The 24,222-nt window shown below is 47.1% G+C and overlaps 3 protein-coding genes across 3 annotated transcripts; 1 reads left to right on the forward strand and 2 right to left on the reverse strand.

The window, feature by feature from the left end:
• Window positions 1-95: 95 nt before the first annotated feature.
• Window positions 96-2,415, reverse strand: ift46 (intraflagellar transport 46 homolog (Chlamydomonas)). Its single transcript, XM_068308185.1, has 5 exons — window positions 2,121-2,415; window positions 1,495-1,772; window positions 1,309-1,402; window positions 668-799; window positions 96-597 (listed from the first exon to the last, which is right to left on the reverse strand). Exons 1-5 carry the CDS (start codon window positions 2,220-2,222, stop codon window positions 250-252), a joined length of 954 nt encoding a protein of 317 aa, XP_068164286.1. The 5' UTR covers window positions 2,223-2,415; the 3' UTR covers window positions 96-249.
• A 795-nt stretch (window positions 2,416-3,210) lies between these two features.
• On the reverse strand, window positions 3,211-15,407 carry cyp17a2 (cytochrome P450, family 17, subfamily A, polypeptide 2). The gene is made up of 9 exons (XM_068307964.1): window positions 15,163-15,407; window positions 13,529-13,649; window positions 8,654-8,792; window positions 8,301-8,530; window positions 8,085-8,171; window positions 4,107-4,313; window positions 3,850-4,019; window positions 3,681-3,784; window positions 3,211-3,604 (listed from the first exon to the last, which is right to left on the reverse strand). The coding sequence occupies exons 1-9, from the start codon at window positions 15,405-15,407 to the stop codon at window positions 3,318-3,320; spliced, it is 1,590 nt and encodes a 529-aa protein (XP_068164065.1). The 3' UTR covers window positions 3,211-3,317.
• Window positions 15,408-18,949: 3,542 nt separating this feature from the next.
• On the forward strand, window positions 18,950-22,933 carry LOC137590567 (early growth response protein 1-like). The gene is made up of 2 exons (XM_068308229.1): window positions 18,950-21,213; window positions 21,347-22,933. Exons 1-2 carry the CDS (start codon window positions 21,087-21,089, stop codon window positions 22,387-22,389), a joined length of 1,170 nt encoding a protein of 389 aa, XP_068164330.1. The 5' UTR covers window positions 18,950-21,086; the 3' UTR covers window positions 22,390-22,933.
• The last annotated feature ends 1,289 nt before the right edge of the window (window positions 22,934-24,222 follow it).

Here is a 24,222-nt window from a genome sequence, read left to right on the forward strand (position 1 = left end):
TTGACTTTCAATGATATCAATAACAATTAGGTACACCCCCCCCATCGATATTAAATCAATGGTTAAGATTCACAGAATAGGATTCAAACCCCAGATCAGCAACAAACCAGTAAGACTTTATTAAAGGTCTGCACAAAACATGAGAGTGCGTCAGGAGTGTGTATGTGTCAGGTGTGCTAGAACTGCTGGGCATCTCTGAACTGCAGGTAGAGGCTGAACAGGACACATGTGTGTGTGTGTGTGTGTGTGTCAGGTGTGTGTGAAGTGCTGAGAGTCTCTGAACTGCAGGTAGAGGCTGAACAGGACGTGAAGCGACTGGATCCTGCTGGTGGACACTGGAATGTCCAGCAGGCTACAGATGATGTCACAGTACTGGGCGGGGCTGCAGTCCAGGTGGGCGGGAGGTAAACGTCGGCAACCCAGCAGTTCTTCCAGCTCCGGGGGCCATTCCTGCATTAGGGCGTCGATGTCGGGCATAGGCCGGGCATATAGGACGCGGGCGGGGGGCCGGGAGCGGTGCAGGGCCTGGATGCTGTCCACCCAGCTGTCCACTGGTCGAGGGTCTGTCTGAGGGCTGCACACACTGCTCACCTTCAGCTGTACGGGGAGAGACACCGGTGAGACACACAGCAGCAGCCGCCACAGGTGAGAATGGGCGTGCCCGTACCTCTGTGGCGCTGTGCTGCTTGCTCTCCTCCGATAGCCATAGTGACATCACCGTGGGGTCCGACTGCTTCACGCTGGGCTCATCCAAAACCAGCAGGCCCAAACCGTCCCCCTGCCCATCGGGCCGCGGCACCTGAACGCCACACAGGTACAGGTGAGAGCGGCACACAGGTTACAGCAGCACACAGGTGACAGCAAGCAGGTGACAGCAGCACACAGGTGAGAGCAACACACAGGTGAAGCAGCCAGGTGACAGAGGACAGGTGAGAGTGGCACACAGGTGACTGCAGGCAGGTGAGAAAAACACACAGGTGAGAGTAGCAACACAAGTGAGCACAGCACACAGGTGACAGCAGGCAGGTGAGAGCAGCACACAGGTGAAGCTGTCAAGTGAACGGCACACAGGTGATAAACTGAATCTCAGACATTACACCCAAGTTGCAGCATCATCAGTAATACAGGTGTACACGGGTGTGTGTAGGTGTGCACATGTGTGTATAGGTGTACACAGTTGTGTGTAAGTGTACACAGGTGTGTGTAGGTTCACACAGGTGTGTGTAAGTGTACACAGGTGTGTGTAGGTTCACACAGGTGTTTGTAGATGTACACAGGTGTGTGTAGGTGTACACAGGTTTGTGTGACCTTTAGGAAGGCGTCGATGTCTCCCACAGCGGGGATGAAGTCGGGGATGAAGGGCTTCAGGCTGTGTTCCAGCTCCAGGGACTGAGGGCTGTACCTGAGAGGACACACCCACAACATGAGCCACACACACCCACACCCACAACATAAGCCACACACACACAAACACACACACACACACACACTGACCGTGTGATGTACTGGAACAGGTCCTTGACCTCGGTGCTGGCCGGCAGATTGGCATAGTGGGAGGGGTCATATGCCCCCTCCGGAGCTCTGCTGGACTCGTCGTTGTCGGAGTCGTCTTCATCAGACTCCTCCTCCTCCTCGTCTTCCTCCTCCTCCTCCTGGGAGGGGCTGACCCCAGGTTGTTGCCCAATTGGCTTGTCGCCCCCTGGGTCAGACTCCTCACTGTCACTGTTGGTCAACATCAGACCACGCCCCTTCCTGCTCCTCCTGGAATCGGACTGAAAGCACAGAAATCATGACGTCACGGATGACATTATCGCTGTCAGCTGAAATATATAACCAATCGTTGCAGAGCAGTGCTGATCACTCATCGATACTTTCTATTCCCAATACCTTTAGGTGTGTGTGTGTGTGTGTGTGTGTGTGTGTGTGTGTGTGTGTGTGTGTGTGTGTGTGTGTGTCGTCCTCTCCTGACAGTGACGTCAGTCACGCCGTCTTTCTTTAGCTCCTTTAAACAGTCATCAGGGCTGCTCCGTTCGGGCTCGTGCCCGTTAGTGTCACCGGCGGCTCGTGCCCGTTAGTGTCACCGGCGGCTCGTGCCCGTTAGTGTCACCGGCGGCTCGTACCTGTCGGCTCACCACCTCCTCGGGCTCGTGCACGTCGTGGCTCTCGTCGTACGGTTGGTTCCGCAGCAGCCTGGCGGCTCCGGCCCGGTCGGCCCGCTCCATGGCCGCTACCGGACCACCGGGCGGACTCTGCAGGTTGAACGCTGTGTAGCCCGGGTACTCCTTCACAGCCCGTTAGCCACCTAGCAGCTAATTGGGACACGAGCCTACGGACAATCTGAGTCTGTTGACGTCGACTGTGTTAGCGTGTAGCACCTAAGAAAGGACGGTAACCTAGCAACGGCTCCACTTCCGCTTCCGCTTCCCCGCGGTGGGCGGAACGTTCTACCGGGTTTCAGACCACAGCGCCCCCTACAGGACCAGAAGTGGACATGCGTATTCGTGCTCGCCCACTCGTGTGGCGAGCACGAACACGTTTGGACGGAACCGAACAGAACCATCCATCCGTTGGAGGAGCCTTTGGATAACCATGACCCGGATGACTGAGAACCTACACAGACATCCTGAGGGGATCCTGATTGGTTGGGTGGTTGGTGGGCGGGGTTGGTGGATTGGTGGGTGAGTGGTTTGGTTGATTGGTGGGTGGGTTGGTTGGTGGGTAGTCCTCCACCCTGGGTCATGATTTAAATCATCTTTTATTCATTTGACACTTCAAAGTTGCTCAAAGCTAATGGTTGATAGTATCATGAGCTAGCTTAGCATGCTATAAAGGGCGTAACATTTGGTATGTTAGCATGCAGTTAACCCTGCTAATGAGCTATATTCTCTTATTCTCCTTTCGGCTTTTCCCTTCAGGGGTCGCCACAGCGAATCAGTTGCCTGCATCTAACCCTGTCTTCTGCATCCTCTTCTCCCACACCAGCTACCTCTTTCACGACATCTGTAAACCTCATCCATAAACTTCCTTAGAGCTAATCTGTAATTGTTTTAATCTGATAAACTTTAGCCTACCCAGCGAGCTAGCAAACGACCAGGGAAACTTGTGGGGTTTTCAGAGGGGCAACACAGTCGCTGCTAGAATCAGAATATTAATTCAAATCATTTATGAATTTCTGCTTTTATTTTGGAAAAATCACAGAAATCAATAATGTAGATTTTTATTACACTTTGGTGTCATCAATGCAGAATCATTAAATGATTGGTTAACAGGATGCTAGGTGTTAGCTGTTTGCTGACTGCCAATGTTTGCTGAGGGAGTCACTGTCCCTCAACCCCCTCACATTTCATTTTGTCTGCCCACCCTGCCCTCGGAGTGACGACGACCTTATATGGCAAGGGTTGAAGGACCACGCCCAGTCGCCCCTGCAGGTTGGGCGGGGGTTCCCCGTCCGGAAGCTTGAAGCTCATTCGCTGAAGCAGAGAGGCCATGAACAGAAAGAGCTCCAGCCGGGCCAATGATTCGCCCACACAGACTCGAGGTCCCGCCCCGAATGGCAGGAAATAGGAGGGGGTAACCCGCTCACTGTGGTCGTCGAGGAAACGCTCTAGGGGAAGATGAAGGTGTTTTGTTGCTCTGCTCTTTTTGGATTGGCCTGTGTCCCCGGAGGGTGCATTTCTCACCTGGGCGGAAGAGGTCAGGCGTGTCCCAGAGGCGGGGGTCGTGGTGAATCGACCACATGTTCACCAGCACACGCGTCCCCCGGCGGACAGGGTGACCGCCGATGCTAGAAGAGAGGTTCAATCAATGGACGGTCCTCCTATCTCCGTGGCGACTAAAGAACCCACTCACCTGCTGTCACTCATGGCGACGTGCGGGATCAGCACCGGGCTAACAGGTCGGATCCTCATGCCCTCGTTGATGACGCAGTCCAGGTATGGTAGGCGGCTGCGGTCCGATGCACGCACTGGCCGCGCCCCGCCCACCTGTTCGTCCAGCTCCGCCTGCACGCGTTTCTGGACCTGGAAGAGGTGGGGCACAGCAGACACTCGTAAACATGTGGTGCAGAGTGGTTACTGGTATCTGGGCTGAGGGGTTGGGGCCAGAACCTCTGGGTGGTGCAGCAGGTAAGCCAGAATCCACAATAGGGTGGTGGAGGTGGTCTCCACACCAGCGCCGAATGCCTCTGCTGCCGTCATCAGAACGTGGTCGTCAGTGATGCCCTCACCTGTGGGCTGCTGGCCCTGCCCACTCTTCATTTGGCCCTTCAGCAAGGCGTCAAGAAGGTCACGGGGGTCACCGTCACCCAGGGAAGACTGGAAAAGGGCGGCATCAAAAAATGTTTGTTTACCAACAAATACCTGAGGCCTGTACCATAAAGCTTGATTAACCTAGCCGGGCTTCCTCTTGCTTATCTGGCTTCACTTACCGAGACATCCGCCCTCCGGATTTTTCGGTACCATAAAGCCGGCTATCAACTCACTAATTCAATTCAGGCATGTCCAGTCTAGATATGTGCGCACTCACATAAAAAGGGCGGAGGTTGCTGCATGCGACCAATAACAAACATGCAACAAACCAGCCCAAACTGCATATTTCACAACAGAGGAGCAAGCAATAATAATTAATAAATACGAGCAATACAAATCAATAATCCAGGCAAAAAGCAACACAGTTACAGCTGCCAAACGGCGCAAGGATCGCTGGCACAAAATCGCCGACTGTGTCAATGCGGAAGTTAGTGCCATTATAGCATTACTTCCCCACTACGACTGCACTTGTATATCTGACTACAGTAACATTTGTGTGTTCCATAAATGTAAGTGTGTACGACATTTTTCGTTATGGCATGTGATTGTAGCCCCCGCGACTTTATGAATAGCTCTACATACTGTGTTCTTCCAGAGGTTCTCGGCATCGCCAACAGAATACATAAAAGTATCTATGAATGAATGAATCAATCCGTGATTTACTTAAACAAATAATTGATTAATGGCATTTTATCTGTGCCTTGCTTGTAACCCATCCAACGAGGGATTTAAGGACATCATAATAATTATGAACATCATTAAGAAATATATTAACTGTGGCAAAAAACCTCAGTGCAATGCACACTGTCTGCGGGGCTGTCAGCGCGTAGTTGCGGTGCGTTACATTACTGATGTAAGGCTCCAGCAGCTGACAGATGTAATGTAACCCCTCTCCCCAAAACCTGTACCTTTCGTACAGTGATTGTTCAGGCAATTCGAAGAACGGATTGCAGCGATCTTTAAATATTCTCTCGTGCCTGAGAGCTCTTCGCACAAGCTGTGCACCAAGATCCACCAGGTTTTCATAAAACGGACAGCCCATTTTCCAAGAGAACTGATTGGTCAGTAGGTAGGGCTGTTATACCCGCTGAGCTCTGATTGGTCAGTACAAAACTCAGCATCCTTTCTACCAATATATTCACTATCTCTCCTCTGGACATGTCCAAACCATCTCAGTCTGGCCTCTCTGACTTTATCTCCAAAGCCCCTAACATTTGCTGTCCCTCTAATGTACTCATTCCTGATCCTATCCATCCTGGTCACTCCCAGAGAGAACCTCAGCATCTTCATTTCTGCTACCTCCAGCTGTCTCCTGTCTTTTCCTCAGTGACACTGTCTCTAGACCAGACAACATCGCTGGTCTCACCACAATTTTGTACACCTTTCCTGTCATTTTAGCTGAAACTCTTCTATCACACATCACACCTGACACTTTTCTCTACCCGTTCCATCCTGCCTGTACACGTTTCTTCACCTCTTTTCCACACTCTCCGTTGCTCTGGACTGTTGACCCCAAGTACTTAAAATCCTCCACCTTCTTGATCTCTTCTCCCTGTAACCTCACTCTTTCACTTGGGTCCCTCTCATTCACACACATGTATTCTGTCTCTACTTTCACCTTACGCTGCATCTTAGCTAACCTCTTTCTCTGTATACATTCCCGTACCTCCTCATTCCACCACCAAGTCTCCTTATTACTTTCCCTCCAGATGACACACCAAGTACTGTCCTACCTATCTCCCCGATCACATTAGCTGTAGTTGTCCAGTCATCTGGAAGCATCTCCTGACCACCCAGAGCCTGTCTTAACCCTCACACCCCCATGATCACGCCGAGATGATCAGATCACATGATGTTTTTAAACCATTCGTAACAAATAAATTCTCTCACATGGATTGCCGTGCGCATGTTTACGTGAGAGTATAGATGTGAAACTGTCTTCCGGTTTTTATTTGGAGCAGATTGACCCCAGAAAACCAGAGATATGATCGTTTATATTTGATCTAAGACAAGCGTTTCAAACGGCTCCTTACCGTCAGACGGCAGGCACTGTGTTTTTGTCCATGTAGCTGGCAACATACAAGCGGTGATGCATGTATTCACGTGATGAAAACGGCTATAAGGATTAACTACTTCCTAAAGGTCCTGCAACACTCTTCCTTGTACAGCTTCCACCATTTCGTCCTCTGCTCTGCCTTTGTCCTCTTCATCTTCCTCACCACCGGACTCATCCTACACACCACCTTCCTATGCTGTTTGGCTACACTCTCACCTACCACTACTTTGCAGTCACTTATCTCCTTCAGATTACACCATTTTGTCTTTTCCTCCAATCCACTGAACCCCTGAGACTGTGTCACCGAACCCCTAGGGTTTGATCGAACCCAATTTAAGAACCACTGCTCTAGATGCTGGTAAGGAAATGAACAGAGGCAGGTTCCTGGTCCCCAGAACCTGGACCCTGATTCCGGTGGTTGGACCAGGAACTTAGAACCTCTAGAACACATATGTTAAAGTCAACGCTCGCGGGCGAGATCTGGCCCATGACGAATTATTTATGGCATGCGGGAGGATTTTTAATTACTGTTAGAACTGGATGCAGGCCACATAGGCCTGCTGGTATTGTGCATGCACCAAAACTTCAGTATATTCCCCACAGTTAAACGGTGGGGAAATCAAAGCCTGCTTGTTTCATTGTTTATCAGCAGTCAGAGCGGAGGTTGGATTTAGATACTTCCCTCCTCAAAACTAGCTAAAATGGAAGATGGGCGCTGAGAGCAGGGGGTTTCAAGCCAGGTGGGAGTCAGAGTATATGTTCAAAGAGATAAAATGTAAACCTGCGTGTCTTCTGCTAAGTTTGACCGTTCCATCCCCGACACAATGCCCCAGCTGCACATCCAGCTCGGACGCACATCTTAGCTGCACATACGTGTGTGAAGAATATTTTACTGTGATGAAGCTGAACAAAACATCACAGAGGAGCTGTCTGAATGATAAACACCTTCACTCAATCATGAGGATTTCCTCACCTCAGTGCCTGACCGCGAACATTGATGAACTTGGATGAAAGAAGAGACACGATCAAATATCAGGCTCAGCCTCAGACAATTACACAGCAGTAATGTATTTTCAGTTTTAAATTCAGTTAAATTTTTACATTTGTTTCTACAAGACGTGATGTCTCCTTGAAGGAAGTATTGTTTTTTCTGTGTGCCGTAGATTTTTGTAATTTATTTATATTTATTTCAATTGAATGGACTCATGAGAAAGGATACAACTGAATTGATTTTTTTATTTTACTATTTGAAAGCAGTGATTGGTAGGATCATAGAGCAGCACAATATTTTTTTTTTAATTTTTAGATTTTTTTGCACAATAACGCATTATTATTGTGCATGCACAATATTATTGAAAACCCTAACCCTAACCCTTTTTTCAGTTTATAATGCATGCAATTTCATTGATGCATTGATCTTGATATTAACGAACATGTTTTGTTTTCGATGGACATTTACTTTTTTGCTGTTCACCTGTTGAAAAGGTTTCCCCTTGAAGTTACTGATAGAGCCATAAAAAAATATAGTTTTATTTTTTTAATTATTAATATTAATATACACTGTGTTAGCTCTTGGTTCAATTAGTTATGTTCATTTCAATATGTCTTAATAAACATTGAACAAGTCCGGCCCTCGGCTTGTAGCAAATTTGTTTCTTTGGCCCTCTGTGTATTTGACTTTGACACCCCTGCTCTAGGAGGATCCGCGTCTCCGGACTCACCTTGTGCTCCTCCAGTTTTTGTGACAACAACCGGTCTCTGACGCTGATGCACTCCTTCAGTCTCCGGAGACACTTGTTGGGGAACACCTGAGGAAGAGTAGGAAGCTCAGAGGGACTGGGCTCAAGCAGAACCAGAACCAGAACAGAACCTGAATCAGAACTGAACCAGAACCTAAACCTGAACTAGGGACCAGAACCTGGACCAGAGTTCCGTACCTTCATCCAGGGGTAAATGTCCACCAGCCCTCCTCTGGTGATCGTCTGCACAATGCCGTCATTGTACCGCATCACCTCCTGCAGCTCCGCGTCGCCATGGCGATATGTGGCATTAAACACCAATGTACAGATAACGTTGGTGACTGCCCTGGTAACCGCGGGAGATGGGTCGAAGGCGTGGCCTCCATTGGAACAGAGCTCCACGCACAAACCATCCAACGCCGACAAAACTAAAAACAGAACAAAGGAAGAGGACGAGGAGATGAAGAGCTATACAGACATGGACAGGAGGGCGAGGCCTGATGGGGGACAGACATGGACAGAGGGTGGGGCCTGACGGGGGCAGGGCCTACCTATGTCCTGCAGGCGGCTGCTGCCATCTCCAAACAGGCTGAAGGAGTTGTGGACGAGGCGACGGTGAGACTTCCAGAGGGGACAGTAGTCAGAGAAGGCGATGTCTTTCCCTCCCCTGGTCAGCAGGTCTGTGGTCACCTGACGGGGCGGTGATCAATCAATCAATCAATCAATCAATCAATCAATCAATCAATCAATCAATCAATCAATCAGTCCACCCGTTTCCATCCATTCTGTAGTGTCCAGTCTTTATAAAGAGTTAGCTTAAAGGTTAGAGAAGGGATGTGAATGTTGGTTATTTGTTAATATGATCATAACGTTGTACAGCACAGGTGTCAAAGTCAAATACACAGAGGGCCAAAAAAACAAATTTGCTACAAGCCAAGGGTTCAATGTTTATTAAAACATATTGAAATGAAAATAGACAATTGAACCAAGAGCTAACACAGTTTATATTGTTTAATGATTAAATAAATGAAGCAATATTGTCTTATGGCTCTATCAGTAACTTCAAGGGGAAACCTTCTCAACCTGCAAACAGCAAAATAGTAAATGTCCTTTGAAAACAACATATTCCTTAATATCAAGATAAATGCATAAATGAAACTGAAGGCATTATAAACTGAAAACACATTATTGTGCATGCATTATTGCATGCACAACAATGATGTTGTGCATGCACAATAATAATGCATTATTGTGAAACAAATTTTTTTTTTAAAAATTGTGCTGCTCTATGATCCTACCAATCACTGCTTTCAAATAGTAAAATAAAAAAAGAAATCAAAACAGTTGTATCCTTCCTCATGTCTTTCGTCTGCAATTTTGAACTGAGTCAATTCAACTTAAATAGATATAAATAAATAAAATAAAATACAAAAATCTATGGCACACAGACAAAAAACAATACTTCCTTCAAGGACACATCACGTCTTGTAGAAACAAATGTAAAAATTTAACTGGATTTAAAACTGAAAATACATTACTGATGTGTAATGCTTACGTGTCTGAGTCTGATATTTGATGGTATCTCATCTTTCATACAAGTTCATCAATGTTCGGGGTCAGGCTCTGAGCTGAAGAAACCCTCAGGATTGAGTGAAGGTGTTTATCAGGCAGACAGCACTTGTGTGATGTTTTGTTCGGCTTCATCAGTGAGAAATATTCTTCACACATGCATGTGCGGCTAAAGATAGAGAGCGTCCGAGCTGGATGTGCAGCTGGGGCATTATGTCGGGGATGAAACGTGCAAACTTAGCAGAAGACACGCAGGTTTACCTTTTACCATTTTGAACATGTTAAACATGTGGTTGGCGAGAGTGTAGCCAAACAGCATAGGATGGTGATGTGTAGGATGACTTTGGTGATGAGGAAGATGAAGAGGACAAAGGCAGAGCAGAGGATGAAATGGTGGAAGCTGAAAAAGGAGGAGTATTGCATTACTTTTAGAAAGGAGTTAAGACAGGCTCTGAGTGGTCAGGAGTTGCTTCCAGATGACTGGACAGCTACAGCTAATACAGTGGTTCTTAACCTGGGTTCGATCGAACCCTAGGGTTCTGTGAGTCGGTCTCAGGGGTTCAGCGGAGACAGAGGTCAAGACAAAACACCTGACACGATATGTCGGGTGTTTTTGCCAAACACACACGAATCACTGTGTACGTTTGACACATCGTGTCTGTTTGTGATGACACGCCCCCCGTAGACATCACTGGCTGCAGATGATCAGGCTACATCGATTAGCCTACCTGTGATACATGTGATTTTGTGCACTCAGTAGTCGATTGATGCCTGTCATGATGGTACGTCATCTGATTGCTTTCTTAATATTTTAATTTATAGTAACTATGTCGAGCAAATAAAGAAAGTGGTCGGACGAATATGTGTAACGTGAATTTACATGTACTGTATAACGGAACGTGATTGGGAGTCAGTGTTCTGCAGGATTTGTAGTGTCAAGTTGAGCAACTCTAGTCTCACACTGGCAAAAATAAAGGAACACTTCCTCAAGCTGCATGGAAAACAAAAGAAACAGAGTTTGCTGTGAAAATGACATCAGAGTAGCACTTGCCAAGGTGAAGCCACGCATATCTGAAGTGGTCTCTCAATAACAACAGCAGAAGTCACATTGATTTGCAGGTAGGTCATTTCATGTGAGTTCATGCACTGTGTTGGTTTTGTTCTTTGACAAAGGTGGCATTAATGCACAATTCATTAAACACACCAGAAAAACATATACTTATGTCTTCAATTTGACAAAAGATTTTTTTTTTTACTAAAGAAGGGTTCGGTGAGTGAGTCTATGAAGCTGACAGAGTTTGGTACCTCCAACAAGGTTAAGAACCACTGTCTTAGATAGAAGATGCCTCAGGAATAAAGAAGAAGTGTGCTGGTGCCCGTTTTTAAGAATAAGGGAGACGTGCAAAGTTGTGGCAACTACAGAGGAATAAAGCTGATGAGCCATACAATGAAATTATGAGAAAGAGTAGTTGAAGGTAGACGTAAGCATTTGAGGCAGCAGTGGCTCAGCAGTAGAGTAGACATCTTGAGGACCAGACATCGCCCAGCCATCCGCGGTTCGATTCCCCCTCCCGCCAAGACAACTTCCGGAGTTTGAGCTGACAGTGGGAGGTGTCAGCTCACCTTCCAGCCACTGTCGAGGCGCCCTTGAGCGAGGCACCCTTGAGCAAGTAGCTGTCCCCTCCACCAGCTGCTCATTTGGGGCGTAATCCCTCATACAACCCTTCACTCTGCCTCCCCCTATATATACTAACTGCATGCCTACAGGCCCCTAGTGTGTTGTGTGTTTGTTCAGGGGGCTTTAAACAACATATATGCATGTCTAACCCTGTATTGGTGAGTGAGAAGAGAATTTCCCTTTTTAGGACAAATAAAGTATGATTCTTCTTGTGAGCAGCAGTATGGTTTCATGCCAAAAAAGAATACTACAGATGCAGTATTTGCTTGCAGGACATGTATGAGGACTGTAAGACAGTGGTGAGGTATGCGATAGGTGTGACAGAGGAGTTCAAGGTGGAAGTGGGACTGCATCAGGGATCAGCTCTGAGCCCCTTCTTGCTCACTATGGTGATGGACAGGCTGACAGACGAGGTTAGACACTTAGACGTGAATCTCCATGGACCATGATGTTTGCAGATGACATTGTGATCTGTAGTGAGAGCAGAGAACAGGTGGAGGAGAAGCTAGAGATGTGGAGGTTTGTCCTGGAAAGGAGAGGAATGAAGGTTAGCTGCAGTAAGACAGAGTACATGTGTGTGAATGAGAGGGACCCAAGTGGAAGAGTGAGGTTACAGGGAGAAGAGATCAAGAAGGTGGAGGATTTTAAGTACATAGGGTCAACTGTGCAGAGCAATGGAGAGTGTGGAAAAGAGGTGAAGAAACGTGTACAGGCGGGATGGAACGGGTAGAGAAAAGTGTCAGGTGTGATGTGTGATAGAAGAGTTTCAGCTAAAATGACACGAAAGACAGGAGACAGAGCTGGAGGAGACAGAGATGAAGATGCTGAGGTTCTCTTTGGGAGTGATCAGGATGGATAGGATCAGGAATGAGTACATCAGAGGAACAGCAAATGTAAGAGGTTTTGGAGATAAAGTCAGAGAAGCCAGACTGAGATGGTTTGGACATGTCCAGAGGAGAGATAGTGAATATATTGGTAGAAGGATGCTGAGTTTTGAACTGCCAGGCAGGAGGCCTAGAGGAAGACCAAAGAGGAGGTTTATGAATGTAGTGAAAGAGGATATGATGCAGAAGACAGGATGGAGGCGACTGATTCGTTGTGTTGAACTCTGAAGGGAAAAGCTGAAAAGAGAGAAGAAGAAGAAGAACCTGCACTGTGACTCCCACCTGGCTTGAAATCCCCTGCTCTCAGAGTCCACCTTGCTTTAAGTCAGTTTTGAGGAGGGGAGTAGCTAAGTCCAACCTCGGCTCTGACTGCTGATTCACAATTAAACCAAAGCTTCCTTGTTGCACTGTATGACTTCTGCTACCGTTGCATTGTGGGGAATGTAGTTTTGGTGCGTGCACAATACCAGCAGGCCATAAATAATTTGTCACGGGCCAGATCTCGCCCGCGGGCCTTGAGTATGTTATATGTGTTGTACAGGAACTGCAAGATATAAGGTATATAACATTGATAAAACTTACTGTGTGACTTTTGTCAATGGTCACTTATAATTTGACCATGTGGCCATGCTCTAGGTCACAACGGCGCTACTAAAGGTCACTAAACAACTAACGTTCACTAAAGGAACTGATGGAGACGTGTGAGGACACACACACACACACACACACACACACACACACACACAGTGTACTGCCGTCACTTAAATATACATGTTTTGCATACTTCCTTATTTTGCTGACAGTTTTATTCACAGGCTGTCTGCAAAGTGCCACACACTTCAAACTCATGCCAACTGATATTTTAGCATCCAGTAGATATCGTACTAGAACTGGGACTGAATGGACAGTTTGAAATAACAGTGACTGTCAAACTTTATTTTATTTATTGTCTGAACTGGTTGTAAATGTGTTGTAATGAGAGACAGCAGCCCGACGGCTTCTACCCGTCACCCCTAACCCTAACCCGTCAGCCCTAACCCTAACCCATCAGCCCTAACCCTAAACCTTAACCTTAACCCCACCCATCAGCGCTAACCCTAACCCTAACCCTAACCCCTTACCCATCAGCTCTTATTAAGAATGTTGTTGATGTTGTTGAAATGAAGGTGGTGAAGACTGTTGTAATGAAATGTCTGAAACAAATAAATAAATAAATAGATAAAATATATCAATCTGTCTACCAACTATCTAACCAACCAACAGACCAACCAATTCATTATCCATTCATCTCTCACCATACTGGGTCGACCGGCGAACTCCTTCCCCCTCCCAACCAGCACCTCTCTGGCGTGTTGCTGGTCGTTCACCACCACCGTTTGATGTGGACCCAGGTACATGGAGAACACCGGACCGTACCTGAATCACAAAACTGGCTCAGTCAGGACCCGGGTCAAACAGGGACAGGTTAGTTAGGGGATGGGTCAGTCAGTACCCAGGTCAGTCAGGGACTGGGTCCTGTGAGGTGATCGCAAACTAACCACATAGGTCAACATTCAAGTTTTAGTACCAGTAGTACTAACACAGTACTACTAGTATTTTTGTTATTTGTATATATTTTATATACTGATATAATCCCTGAAGGGAAATTAGTGGCACTCTAGTCATTCGTTAGTCAATGCATGCATACATAGTGTGTACAGCCTCTGTAATAGTGTGTGGGAGGTAGAGCAGCAGGCAGCTCCTTACTGGTGCGTCCTAATGAGCAACTTATAAAGGGGGATGGCACCTTGCTCAAGGGCGCCCTGTCAGTGCTCTGGAGTTGAGCTGACACCTCCCACTGTCAGCTCACACTCCGAGGTGGCTGGGTGGGAGTGTGGGAGCGGGATTTGATCCGCCGAGCTTCTGATCATTGGACGACCCAATCTACCACTGAGCTTTAACACAGTGCTAGTAGTACTAACACAGTAGTAGTTGTAGTAACACAGAACTAGTACTGGTAAAACAGTACAGTACTAGTAGTGGTAAAATAGTACTAGTAATAATAACACAGTAGTAGTAGTAGTAACCGAAACACACACACACACACACACACACACACACACACACACACACACACACACACACACACAGTACTACTACAGTACTAGTAGTAGTAACACAGTACTAGTAGTAGTAACACAGTACTAGTAGTTGTAAAATAGTATTAGTAGTAATAACACAATAGTAGTAGTAGTAGTTGTAGTAAAACAGAATTAATAGCAGTAACACAGTACTAGTAGTAGTAATACAGAACTAGTAGCAGTAATACAGTTACAATACTACTACTAGAAGTAACACGGTACTAGTAGAAGTAACACAATACTATTAGTGGTAAAACAGTACTAGTAGAAATAACACAGTAACATTAGTAGTAGTAGCAACACAAGACTAGTAGAGGTAACAGTACTATTAGTGATAAACTTTGTTAGTAGTAATAATATAGTAATAGTAGTAGTACTAGTAACAACACAGTACTACTAGTATCAAAGTTCTAGTAGTGGCAAAACAGTAGTACAGTAGTAATATCACAGTAATAGTAGTAGTAGTGACACAGAACTAGTAGCAGTAACACAGTACTAGTAGAAGTAATACAGTACTATTAGTTTTAAAACAGTACCAGTAGTAATAATACAGTAATAGTAGTAGTAATACATTACCAGTAGCAGTAGTAGTAACACATTACCAGTAGCAGTCATAGATGTAACAGTAATAAAAGCAGTAGGAGTAATAACACCTCTCACACACAGAGGAGGGGGATGAGGAGCTTTGAAAAACTCACCTGGAGCAGGACTCAACAGGGGGAGGACTCACCTGTGAGTAGGACTCACCTAAGTAGGACTGACCTGAGTAGGACTGACCTGAGTAGGACTCACCTGTGAGGAAGACTCACCTGTGAGCCAGCTGGCTGAAGAGGAGGTGAGGGGGAAGACCCCCGCTCATCCAGGGGAGGCTGCCCAGGAACGGGAGCCGGGGCAGGGAGGGGATGGAGCCCCGAGGAGGAAGATGAGACAACCTGGTGATGAGGAGGAAGAGGACTGCTCCAGCGATGAAGAGGAGGAGAACGGAGAGGGAGGAGGGAGGGAGGGAGAGAGGGAAGATGAAGGCAGACAGAGACGAGAGCAGACGAGTGAACATGCTGCTGAGGAGTGACGTTGACTACGAAGAGCCCCGCTTTAAACACCCCCAGAGACCCTGAAGAGGTCAGAGGTCACGTGTGTGTACTGTTTGTCCTGATGAGTGTGTCCTCACTCTGACGTGTGCATGTGTGTGTGTGTGTGTGTGTTTATCTTGGTCAGACAACCTTGGTGTTATCATGACATGTGTGCTGCTCGCCATGGCAACCTTACGTCTGTCCTGACCAATCACAGCCTTCGCTTTGCTGATGATGGATTCCAAAACTTCTGGAACAAAACCAGGACCAGCTGATCCAGAACCTGTTCTGATCAAAACCAGGACCAGCTCTTTGGCAAATCCTGAACAGGATACTGATCCAGATTCTGACCATCCTGTTGGAGCAGGACACAAACATCCCAAACCACCAGAAGCATGAGTCTCGTTAGGAGTCGTCTCCATTCAGAAGGGGGTCACTGTTATATTACTATTATGTACTATTAAACAACTACGTGCTGGCAGGACCACGTGGAAATTTCACAATAAAACAATAATTTCAGACATCATACCAAACATGTGAAAACAAATGTATTGGTATTACAAAGCAAGCGCACCCATCACAGAGTTCTCCCCACATATTTCCGTACTTGGGGAGATACAATATTTCTATATATTAGTACTATGTAATGCTACTACATAACACTATAGTACCACACAATACTATTATACAATGCCACTATACAGTACTACGATATAATACTACTATACAGTATGACTACATATTACTAGTATACAATACTACAACCAGCAGGCAGGGCATCCTGGCCTGACCCAGAACTGGAGTCGGCATCTTTGGCAAAAAACGTGAATGAATAAATAAATAAATATATAATCTTCATGACTCATAAAGAAATAGACGAACAAATATCCAGCTGTCAAGCATGTTTATCAACGCGTCTTCAACGTGGAGTCGTTTATGCGTCAGAAAATAGCCGGTTTTAACTCAGTCCATTCTGTGTGTAAATGTAGACACCGGTCAAACACTAACGTCACAGCGGATGCCCCCCGGATAGAAGAACTTTCAGTTACAGCGTCCACACAATGCAGAACCGGCGTTTTCAAAAAACTTCACTTTGGCTGGCATTTTCGTCCCAGATATCTGCGTCGTCGTGTGGACGAAAGGTGTGCCCGCGACAAAGAAATCCTAGCCGATATCTTACGCCAGGGGTATTCAATTAAAACTCACGGAGGTCTGGTTCTAGAAGTTTCCTCTTAGTAAAAGGTCCGAACCCAAGTCCAGTTTGTGTGTTATAGCCAGTGCCTATGTCCACATTATCATTTATTATCAATTTTCAATGCAGGACATGTTTAAGTGAGTGCACAGCTAGTCTTTTACCTCATCATAAATAAAAGTAGACCCAGGCAAATAAATTTCAAACCTTTATGTTAGATTGAAGAACACACAAACCTCACAATTAAAAATAAAGTGCAAAAAGCTGAATAATCATTTTTCTCGTAAATTAAAGATGTCCCGGCCTAAAGAACTGAAGGCCTACACTTCAAGTACAAAAACATGAACATCTACAGAAAGCATAAATAAAAACTGGCTCTTTCAGGGGAAAAATGCAAACAGAATTTTTTCACGAGAGAAAGGGGCATTTTGCCTGCCAGTAATTTACTCGTGCACAAGGTGTGCACAGAGCACAACTTGACTGTTCTTGAAAGCTCCCACTATTTGGCACAGGCCCCCTCTCTTTTCCCACCATGACAAGTGGTGGAAAAAGAGAGGGTGGTGGTCTCTGTGACAGAGACAACCCACTTCAGATCTGTGTCCGTCTTTGTCAGCATCTCTGCTAAAGCTGCATACATGTCCCCTCCTCTTGTTTGTGTTAGTGGTGTTACACCCAGCAAAGAGCTCCTTGTCTTTGTGAAGGAACATGACACGCAAAAAAGCTGAACATTACCAGTAACATCTGTAGACTCATCAATGGCCAAAGATATGCATGGTTCTCTCTGAATGGATGCATCAAGCTGTAAATATTTCTGATTTTCTGGTTGCTGTTGATTTGTTTGATTTTTCCACACAACTCATCTTTCTGTTTTCCTTCAAATAATGTCTCAACAACAGCTTTTAAGCACTTATTCACAATTCTACCATCACTAAAAGATTTTTTATGTTGCCCCAAAATCCACTATGTCTTTATTGAACATTCGTTTGCATTTTGCTCAGTTATTTTGGCCTCAGCTCGGACTTTAGGGGAGAACTTTGCTCAAAAGCTCTGTGCTTTGTTTCATAGTGGCTCTTCACGTTACCATTTTTAATTAATGCTACATGTTCAGACTATATGAGACACAATGGTTTTGAACTGCCTGATGGAAGAATAAACATAAATTTCATCCACTCATTGTTAACCAGCAGTTTTATTCAAATATAATTCTAATTCTAATTCAAATATATACCTGGGGAGATTCAATATTTCCATATATTAGTACTACGTAATGGTACTATATAACACTGTAGTACCACACGATTATACAATACCACTATAAAATACTACCATATAATACCGCAATATAATGCTACTATATAACACTACTATATAAAACAGCTATATAAAACTAAATAAAACTGGAGCGGCAGTGGCTCAGCGGTAAAGCGGCAGGGCGTAGAGCGGGTTGTCCATTGTGCCAAGATCGGCCGGTCGATTCCAGCTCCCGCCCAGCTGACTGGAGTGTGAGCTGACAGTGGGAGGTGTCAGCTCACCTCCCGAACACTGTTGAGGCGCCCTTGAGCAACGTGCCGTCCACCTTTACAAGTTGCTCATTTGGGGCACACCATGTAGGAGCTGCCCACCACTCTACCTCCCCCTGCATGTGTACAGCCCCCCATGTGTGTGTGTTTGTTACAGGGGCCTGTAAATACTAACATATATGCATGTGTTTGTTCGAAAAAACTAGAGTGTGCTCTTAATTTCCCGGGTTCGAGTCCCTCTCTGTGCGGAGTTTGCATGTTCTCCCCGTGTCTGCATGGGTTCTCTCGAGGTTCTCCGGCTTCCTCCCACCTCCAAAAGCATGCACTTCAGCTTGATTGGCCGGTGCCAAATAGCCGGTAGGAGTAAGTGTGTATGTGTACGTGGTTGTCTGTCTTTGTGTGTGGTTCCGCTGCGCATTGGCATCGTGTCCCCAGCCTCATGCCGTATGGGATAGGCTCCAGCTCCCCGTGACCAGCTATGGTGAATACAGCGGCAGAAAATGGATGGATAGATGCTCTTGATTTCCCTTCGAGGATTAGTAAAGTACTGTATACAAATTCAAAAAAATTAAATATAATACTACTACACAACCAAATAATACTACAATGTAATACTAGTATACAACACTACTATATATCAATCAATCAATCAATCAATCAAGATTTATTTATATAGCGCTTAATCATGACAGCAGACATTACAAAGCGCTTTAACAGACAGAGAAACCCAACTGAACCCTCCAGAGCAAGCATAAGCGACAGTGGCGGGGAAAAACTCCCTCGATGAGGAAGAAACTCCGGGCAGGACCCAGACTCTTTTGGGCGGCCATCCGCCTAGACCGGTTGGGTGGAAAAGAAATCAAAGGAAGATAAGAACAGCATCAGAGAGAGAGACAGAGAGAGAGTGACAGATAGGCCAGATAGAGGCAGTATCAATATGGTTAAGGTTGCTAAAGTCAAGGCACAATTACAGCTGTGTGGATGACTGTATGGCGGCACGGAGGATGAAAGGAAGCAGGACCCCAGCCGATGGATAGTTGAGGGGTGGTACTGGTGAGCTTGGAGGAGAAGGTCCACAGCACATGGAGAGATGGGGGTGATACTGGTGGGCTCGGAGGTGCAGGTCCACAGAGGAAGGTCCACGGCGGCTGGGCGGATGAGGGGTGGAAAAGTAAGATGATACCAAGGAAGAGAGGCAGCAGGACCCCAGTCGAAGGTTAGGTGAGTGGTGATACTGTTGTTTGGGAGGTGTAGGTCCACAACAGATGGTCCACAGCGGATGGGTGGATGAGGGGTGGAACAGTATGGTGGCGTGGAAGAAAAAGGAAGCCGGACCTCAGCCGATAATTATTATTTTACTGTATTACTACCATATATTACCAATATACAATACTACACAGCATTACTATATAATTGCACTTTACAATACTACCATATAATACTATTATACAAAAGAGTGTGCCCTCGTTCTTTGTGGTTAATGCGTTCCAGGAACCACACGCAATTAATGAATTCTGCAATAGAGCGACAAACTATTTATCTTATTATTTACGGTAATTTAAACATTTATGACCCTCCCCATACTAATATTAAACCAGCTTCTATCTGTATTACCTTTTCCTACACTCTTATCGACTGTTTAAAGCACTTTTGTGTCTCATGTAAGTTCGAGACTCACGGAACTGACACACTCCCGGATGCCATCAGCCAATGGAATGTGCATACAGTATCACGTGACTGCCTACCAAAAATCCGCGACGGGGTGAAGTCGCTAGCTTCGATGCGCGAATGCCAAGAGCGCACTGTACTTCTACACGACACTAGCATACAATACTACTATATAATACCACCATATAATACTACTACACAATGCTGCTATACAATACTACTATATAACATTACTATGTAATACAGCTGTACAGTACTACTATAAAACGGGACTACACAATAAGATCATACAATACGAACTAAACTTAGGGTGAACCGGCTTCTATTTCCGACTGCCTGTTACATAACGTATTCTGTTTCCATGGAGACAGAGGCTGATGTGCAGGAATGTCACACAGGCAGCGTTCTCTCTCTCTTCTCTGTGTTTTCTGTGGGTGTCTATTGACCACTGTGCAGCACTGCAGAGCAGAAACAAAATGTCTCCTGAGCCGCAGCGTCCGTCAAATCGTCTGGTGGATGAGGCCCGACGGCGTCCATCCAGTCCTCTAGTGGACGCCATCAGTCCACAGAAAGACCAGCAGTCAGGTGGATGTGGGTGAAGTCAAACCGCTGACAGACATTTAATTTAGAAGAGCAAAGAATAAATATCCTCATTATCTTCATCATCATCAACTCAGTTCATCCACTTTTCTGGTAATATTACCAAAGCTATTTGCCTGTCAGGTAACACTCAGGGCTAAAACACCCAAAGGCACATCACTCTCTCCTTGTGCCATCATCCTTTCTTTCCTCCCTCCTCCATCATCTCTCCTCTATCATCCCTCATCTCTCCTCTATCATCCCTCATCTCTCATGCATCATCTCTCCTCTATCATCCCTCATCCTTCCATCTCTCCTCTATCATCCCTCCACCTCTGCTCCATCATCTTTTCTCTATCATCTCTCCATCTCACCTCTATCATCCCTCCATCTCTCCTCCATCCCTCCCTCTTGTATAATCTCTGCCGCAGTGGAGGGAACCCCTCTCCCCCCTAATCTTTTTACGTCGCTCTCCCGCCTGTCCTTTTATGGTAGGGGGATACCCGCCGTCACAACCGGATGCAGCCCATGTTTGGGCAGCTACGAAGCTCGCGGCGGGGGGAATCCCTGGCCCGAGCCAATGAGGCTGCGCCTGGAGTTACCTAGGAGACGAAGACTATAAAAGGTAGCCGCCGAGGCGAACCGGCATCTTCAGCACCAGCTGGCGTATTAACGGACGGAATCCCAGCGACACGCACGAGACGATGCTGCTGGAGCGCGACGACAGCTTCATGTCGGAGTTTGAGGACGCGTGCAGCGCCTGGGCGGACAGCGTAGGCTCGAGCCCGAGCGGCGGAGCGGACTCTGACGTGGGATCACCTTCCTACAAAGGTGTGCTGATCGGGTCTTAGTCGATACGCCGATCTATCGATCGGTACTGGGTGGCAATCACATTGATAAGTGCACCGTGTTGATGTGTAGTGTTGCAGCGCTGACGATGTCCCCCCCTCCCCTCTTCTTCCAGCCCTCTCTCCAGGAACGGACGCCTCCGATTCAGACTTCTTCTCCGACTTCAGCGACTGCTCCTCTGACACCCTGTCGCCCTCCCTCGGCTACACCGGCAGCTTCTTCACCGACACCGAGCCGGTACCGGCGGCGGCGGGCCTGAGCAATACCGCCGACGCCATCCTCACCATGATCACGGAGATCGTTGGAATCTGTACCGAGATGGAGCAGCAGGGCGACCCCAGCCCGCCTCCGCTCCCCTGTCCCGCCCCCGCCGCGGCTCCATCACCGGTGGTTGTCAAGACCGAGTCGGTGACCTCCAGCTGCAGCAGCGGGGCGGGACAGCCCTCGCTGCACGGGAATGACGTTTTGTTCCCGGGCGCCGCGGACTGCCTTCTCCCGCACCAGGTGGACGTGGTGGACCTCATCGACTCGCTGCTGAGCTCTGAGGCCGGCCAGGGCGAACTGAAGGCCGGCTGCGAGATGAAGCAGGAGCCCCTGGTGCTGGAGGACTGGCTGAGGAGTTTGTCTGCACCGGGAGACTCCGGCTACGTCATCAGCAGACCGGAGGTCAAAACGGAGCTCGTGCAGGGCGGGAGCAACCTACACTTCTCCCCCTCCACCTTGGATGCCCACCTCCTCTCCTCCCTCCTTCAGGGCGCGTTTCCGGTGGTGCACGCGACAGGCGCCCCCAAGCTGTCACGCGGGGGCCGACGAGCTCCCGCCAAGAAGGGCCCCAAGGCGAAGCCGTTCCCGTGCTCCGTGCAGGGGTGCGAGCGCCGCTTCTCGCGCTCGGACGAGCTTAACAGGCACGTGCGCATCCACACCGGCCAGAAGCCGTTCCAGTGCGTTATCTGCTCGCGCAGCTTCAGCCGCAGCGACCACCTGACCACGCACACGCGCACGCATACCGGGGAGAAGCCGTTCTCGTGCGACGTGTGCGGTAAGCGGTTCGCGCGCAGCGACGAGAGGAAGAGGCACGGGCGCGTGCACGTCAAGCAGCAGCTGCGCGCGCAGATGATGGCCGCGTACTCGCTGTCTGTGAACGCGCCCGGCGTGTGAACGGAAGACCGGCGTCGGAATGGAAAGCCAAGAAACGTCAGGTCGACGTTTGGTGTGACGTCACCGATTTTAGCGGAAGCCAGGTGAAGGCGTTCTGGCTGTTGTCATGGCGCATACGTGCTGTTGTCACTGCAGGAGGATCATGGGAGGCGATGAAGAGGATTCTGGGAGGAAGATGGACTTCAGAATTCCTGGTTCGGCTCTGATCCCGGACAAGCTCAGGAGTGTAAAATATGGACTTTTCTGCATGAACCGTGGACAAATGTTGACGTCAGAATGTTGTGTTCCTGTCTGACCTCGTTATGACGTCACTGAGGAGTTCCGTGTTTGTAATATATCTCTATTTTTATAGTGTGTTGTTTTTTACATGTACATATTTCTGAGAAAATTCAGCTGCGCAGAAAACGCGTCTTTTCTATGTCGTCATTGCAGCGCAGGTTTCTGGCAGAGTTGCACTGGTGCATTGTGGGATATGTGTAAAGGTGCAGGCTGATGTTGTGTCACTGTGCATGGGGGCTACTGTCAATAAACAAACATCTGGTCAGTCCGTCTCCTCATCATCACTCCTTACAACTCTCATCCAGGAAACAGGCTGCTGTTGTTAAGGAACCTGAAAATGCTGTGTTGTCATGGGAACAGTAGCTCAAAGACGTATGTCATTGAATATGTAGTTAAGTTTCCACCAACCACAGCGTGAAACAGGTTTAGAGGGAACTACTTTCAGTGGCAGCACTGATAAGCTGATCCTGATCATGTGACACCACGAGACCCTGTGGTGGAGAGAGGTTTTCTTAAGACAGGACAAAGTATATAAGAACAAGATATTTATTTGTCAATTCAAATTATGCATGGGTTGAGGAGAAGTTCAACAGTGGCATTGATGATGCAGCAAACAATGTCAACAGATACTTATCTAACGAGATCTCTGGTAGCAACATCCCGGGAGTTGAGATAGCCCTCAACTCAACTCAACTCAACTGAAGTCTGTTGAGTTCTTATAGCCAAGCTCTGCTGTGTGTGTGTGTGTGTGTGTGTGGTGGGCAATCCCTGGACTCACCAGCAACTGACCACATGTCAAACCAAACCCATGTCGAACTGACATACGTCATCTTTGCAAAACACATTATGCTAGTATGGTGATAAGTCTACTGCCAATACTCATCTGAAAAGCAAACACTGCCTAACATCAAGGTCAGATAGTCCCTACGACTCTGTCAACTTCTCTAACACATTTGCATTTGCTGTAGTGTGTATTTTATTATTTTATTTCATTTTAAACATTCCACCACAACCCCGCCCCTCAAATCTGGATCTCATCGGTCTCAGAACAGATTCCTTTGACGGGTTCCTTCAGGATCCAGATCAGGAACATCAGGAGATACACACGATTCCTGATCCATTTGATCATAGGTCAGTCTGGATCCGTATCAGACTGAAGTGAGCTGGATCTCACGATGATGTCATCAGATTACTTCATTCAATCCTTTGTCAGAACCTGTTCCCTCGTGGGCATGGTCAGGTGATGCTCACCTGGGCAGGTTCTGAGACCCGAACTGCTTCTGGATGTGGTCTGTTTAATCTGGTCTGTCCCGGTCTAAGCCCGTCAAACAGTGAGCAGCCCAGTCTTCGGTCAAACTGGGTCCCACCAGGGAGCTGGAAACCATGGCATCCACTACCAGGGCGAGCTGAAAGCAGGTGTGGCTTCAGGTGAATCATTCGCAACATCACAATAATAAATGAAAGAAGCGGTCAATTGATTTTTACCTTCAAATTAACCTTGCAGTTAGAACCCAGGGTCTTCCAGTTAGTCTTCTGGTTAGTCTACTAGTTAAG

This window comes from Antennarius striatus, chromosome 23 (assembly GCF_040054535.1).
Source record: "Antennarius striatus isolate MH-2024 chromosome 23, ASM4005453v1, whole genome shotgun sequence".
Classification (NCBI taxonomy): domain Eukaryota; kingdom Metazoa; phylum Chordata; class Actinopteri; order Lophiiformes; family Antennariidae; genus Antennarius; species Antennarius striatus.

Excerpts from the sequence above, each read along its gene's own strand:
- ift46 (XM_068308185.1), bottom strand. The coding sequence starts at position 2,222 with ATGGAGCGGGCCGACCGGGCCGGAGCCGCCAGGCTGCTGCGGAACCAA. Across the intron at positions 1,403-1,494 it reads CTGTTCCAGTACATCACACG|GTACAGCCCTCAGTCCCTGG; the intron begins GTCAGTGTGTGT and ends GTGTCCTCTCAG. Across the intron at positions 800-1,308 it reads ACATCGACGCCTTCCTAAAG|GTGCCGCGGCCCGATGGGCA; the intron begins GTCACACAAACC and ends TGTGGCGTTCAG.
- LOC137590567 (XM_068308229.1), top strand. The coding sequence starts at position 21,087 with ATGCTGCTGGAGCGCGACGACAGCTTCATGTCGGAGTTTGAGGACGCG. Across the intron at positions 21,214-21,346 it reads GGGATCACCTTCCTACAAAG|CCCTCTCTCCAGGAACGGAC; the intron begins GTGTGCTGATCG and ends CTCTTCTTCCAG.
- cyp17a2 (XM_068307964.1), bottom strand. The coding sequence starts at position 15,407 with ATGTTCACTCGTCTGCTCTCGTCTCTGTCTGCCTTCATCTTCCCTCTC. Across the intron at positions 4,314-8,084 it reads AAAAACTGGAGGAGCACAAG|TCTTCCCTGGGTGACGGTGA; the intron begins GTGAGTCCGGAG and ends GCCCTTTTCCAG. Across the intron at positions 4,020-4,106 it reads ACCTGCTGCACCACCCAGAG|GTCCAGAAACGCGTGCAGGC; the intron begins GTTCTGGCCCCA and ends CACCTCTTCCAG.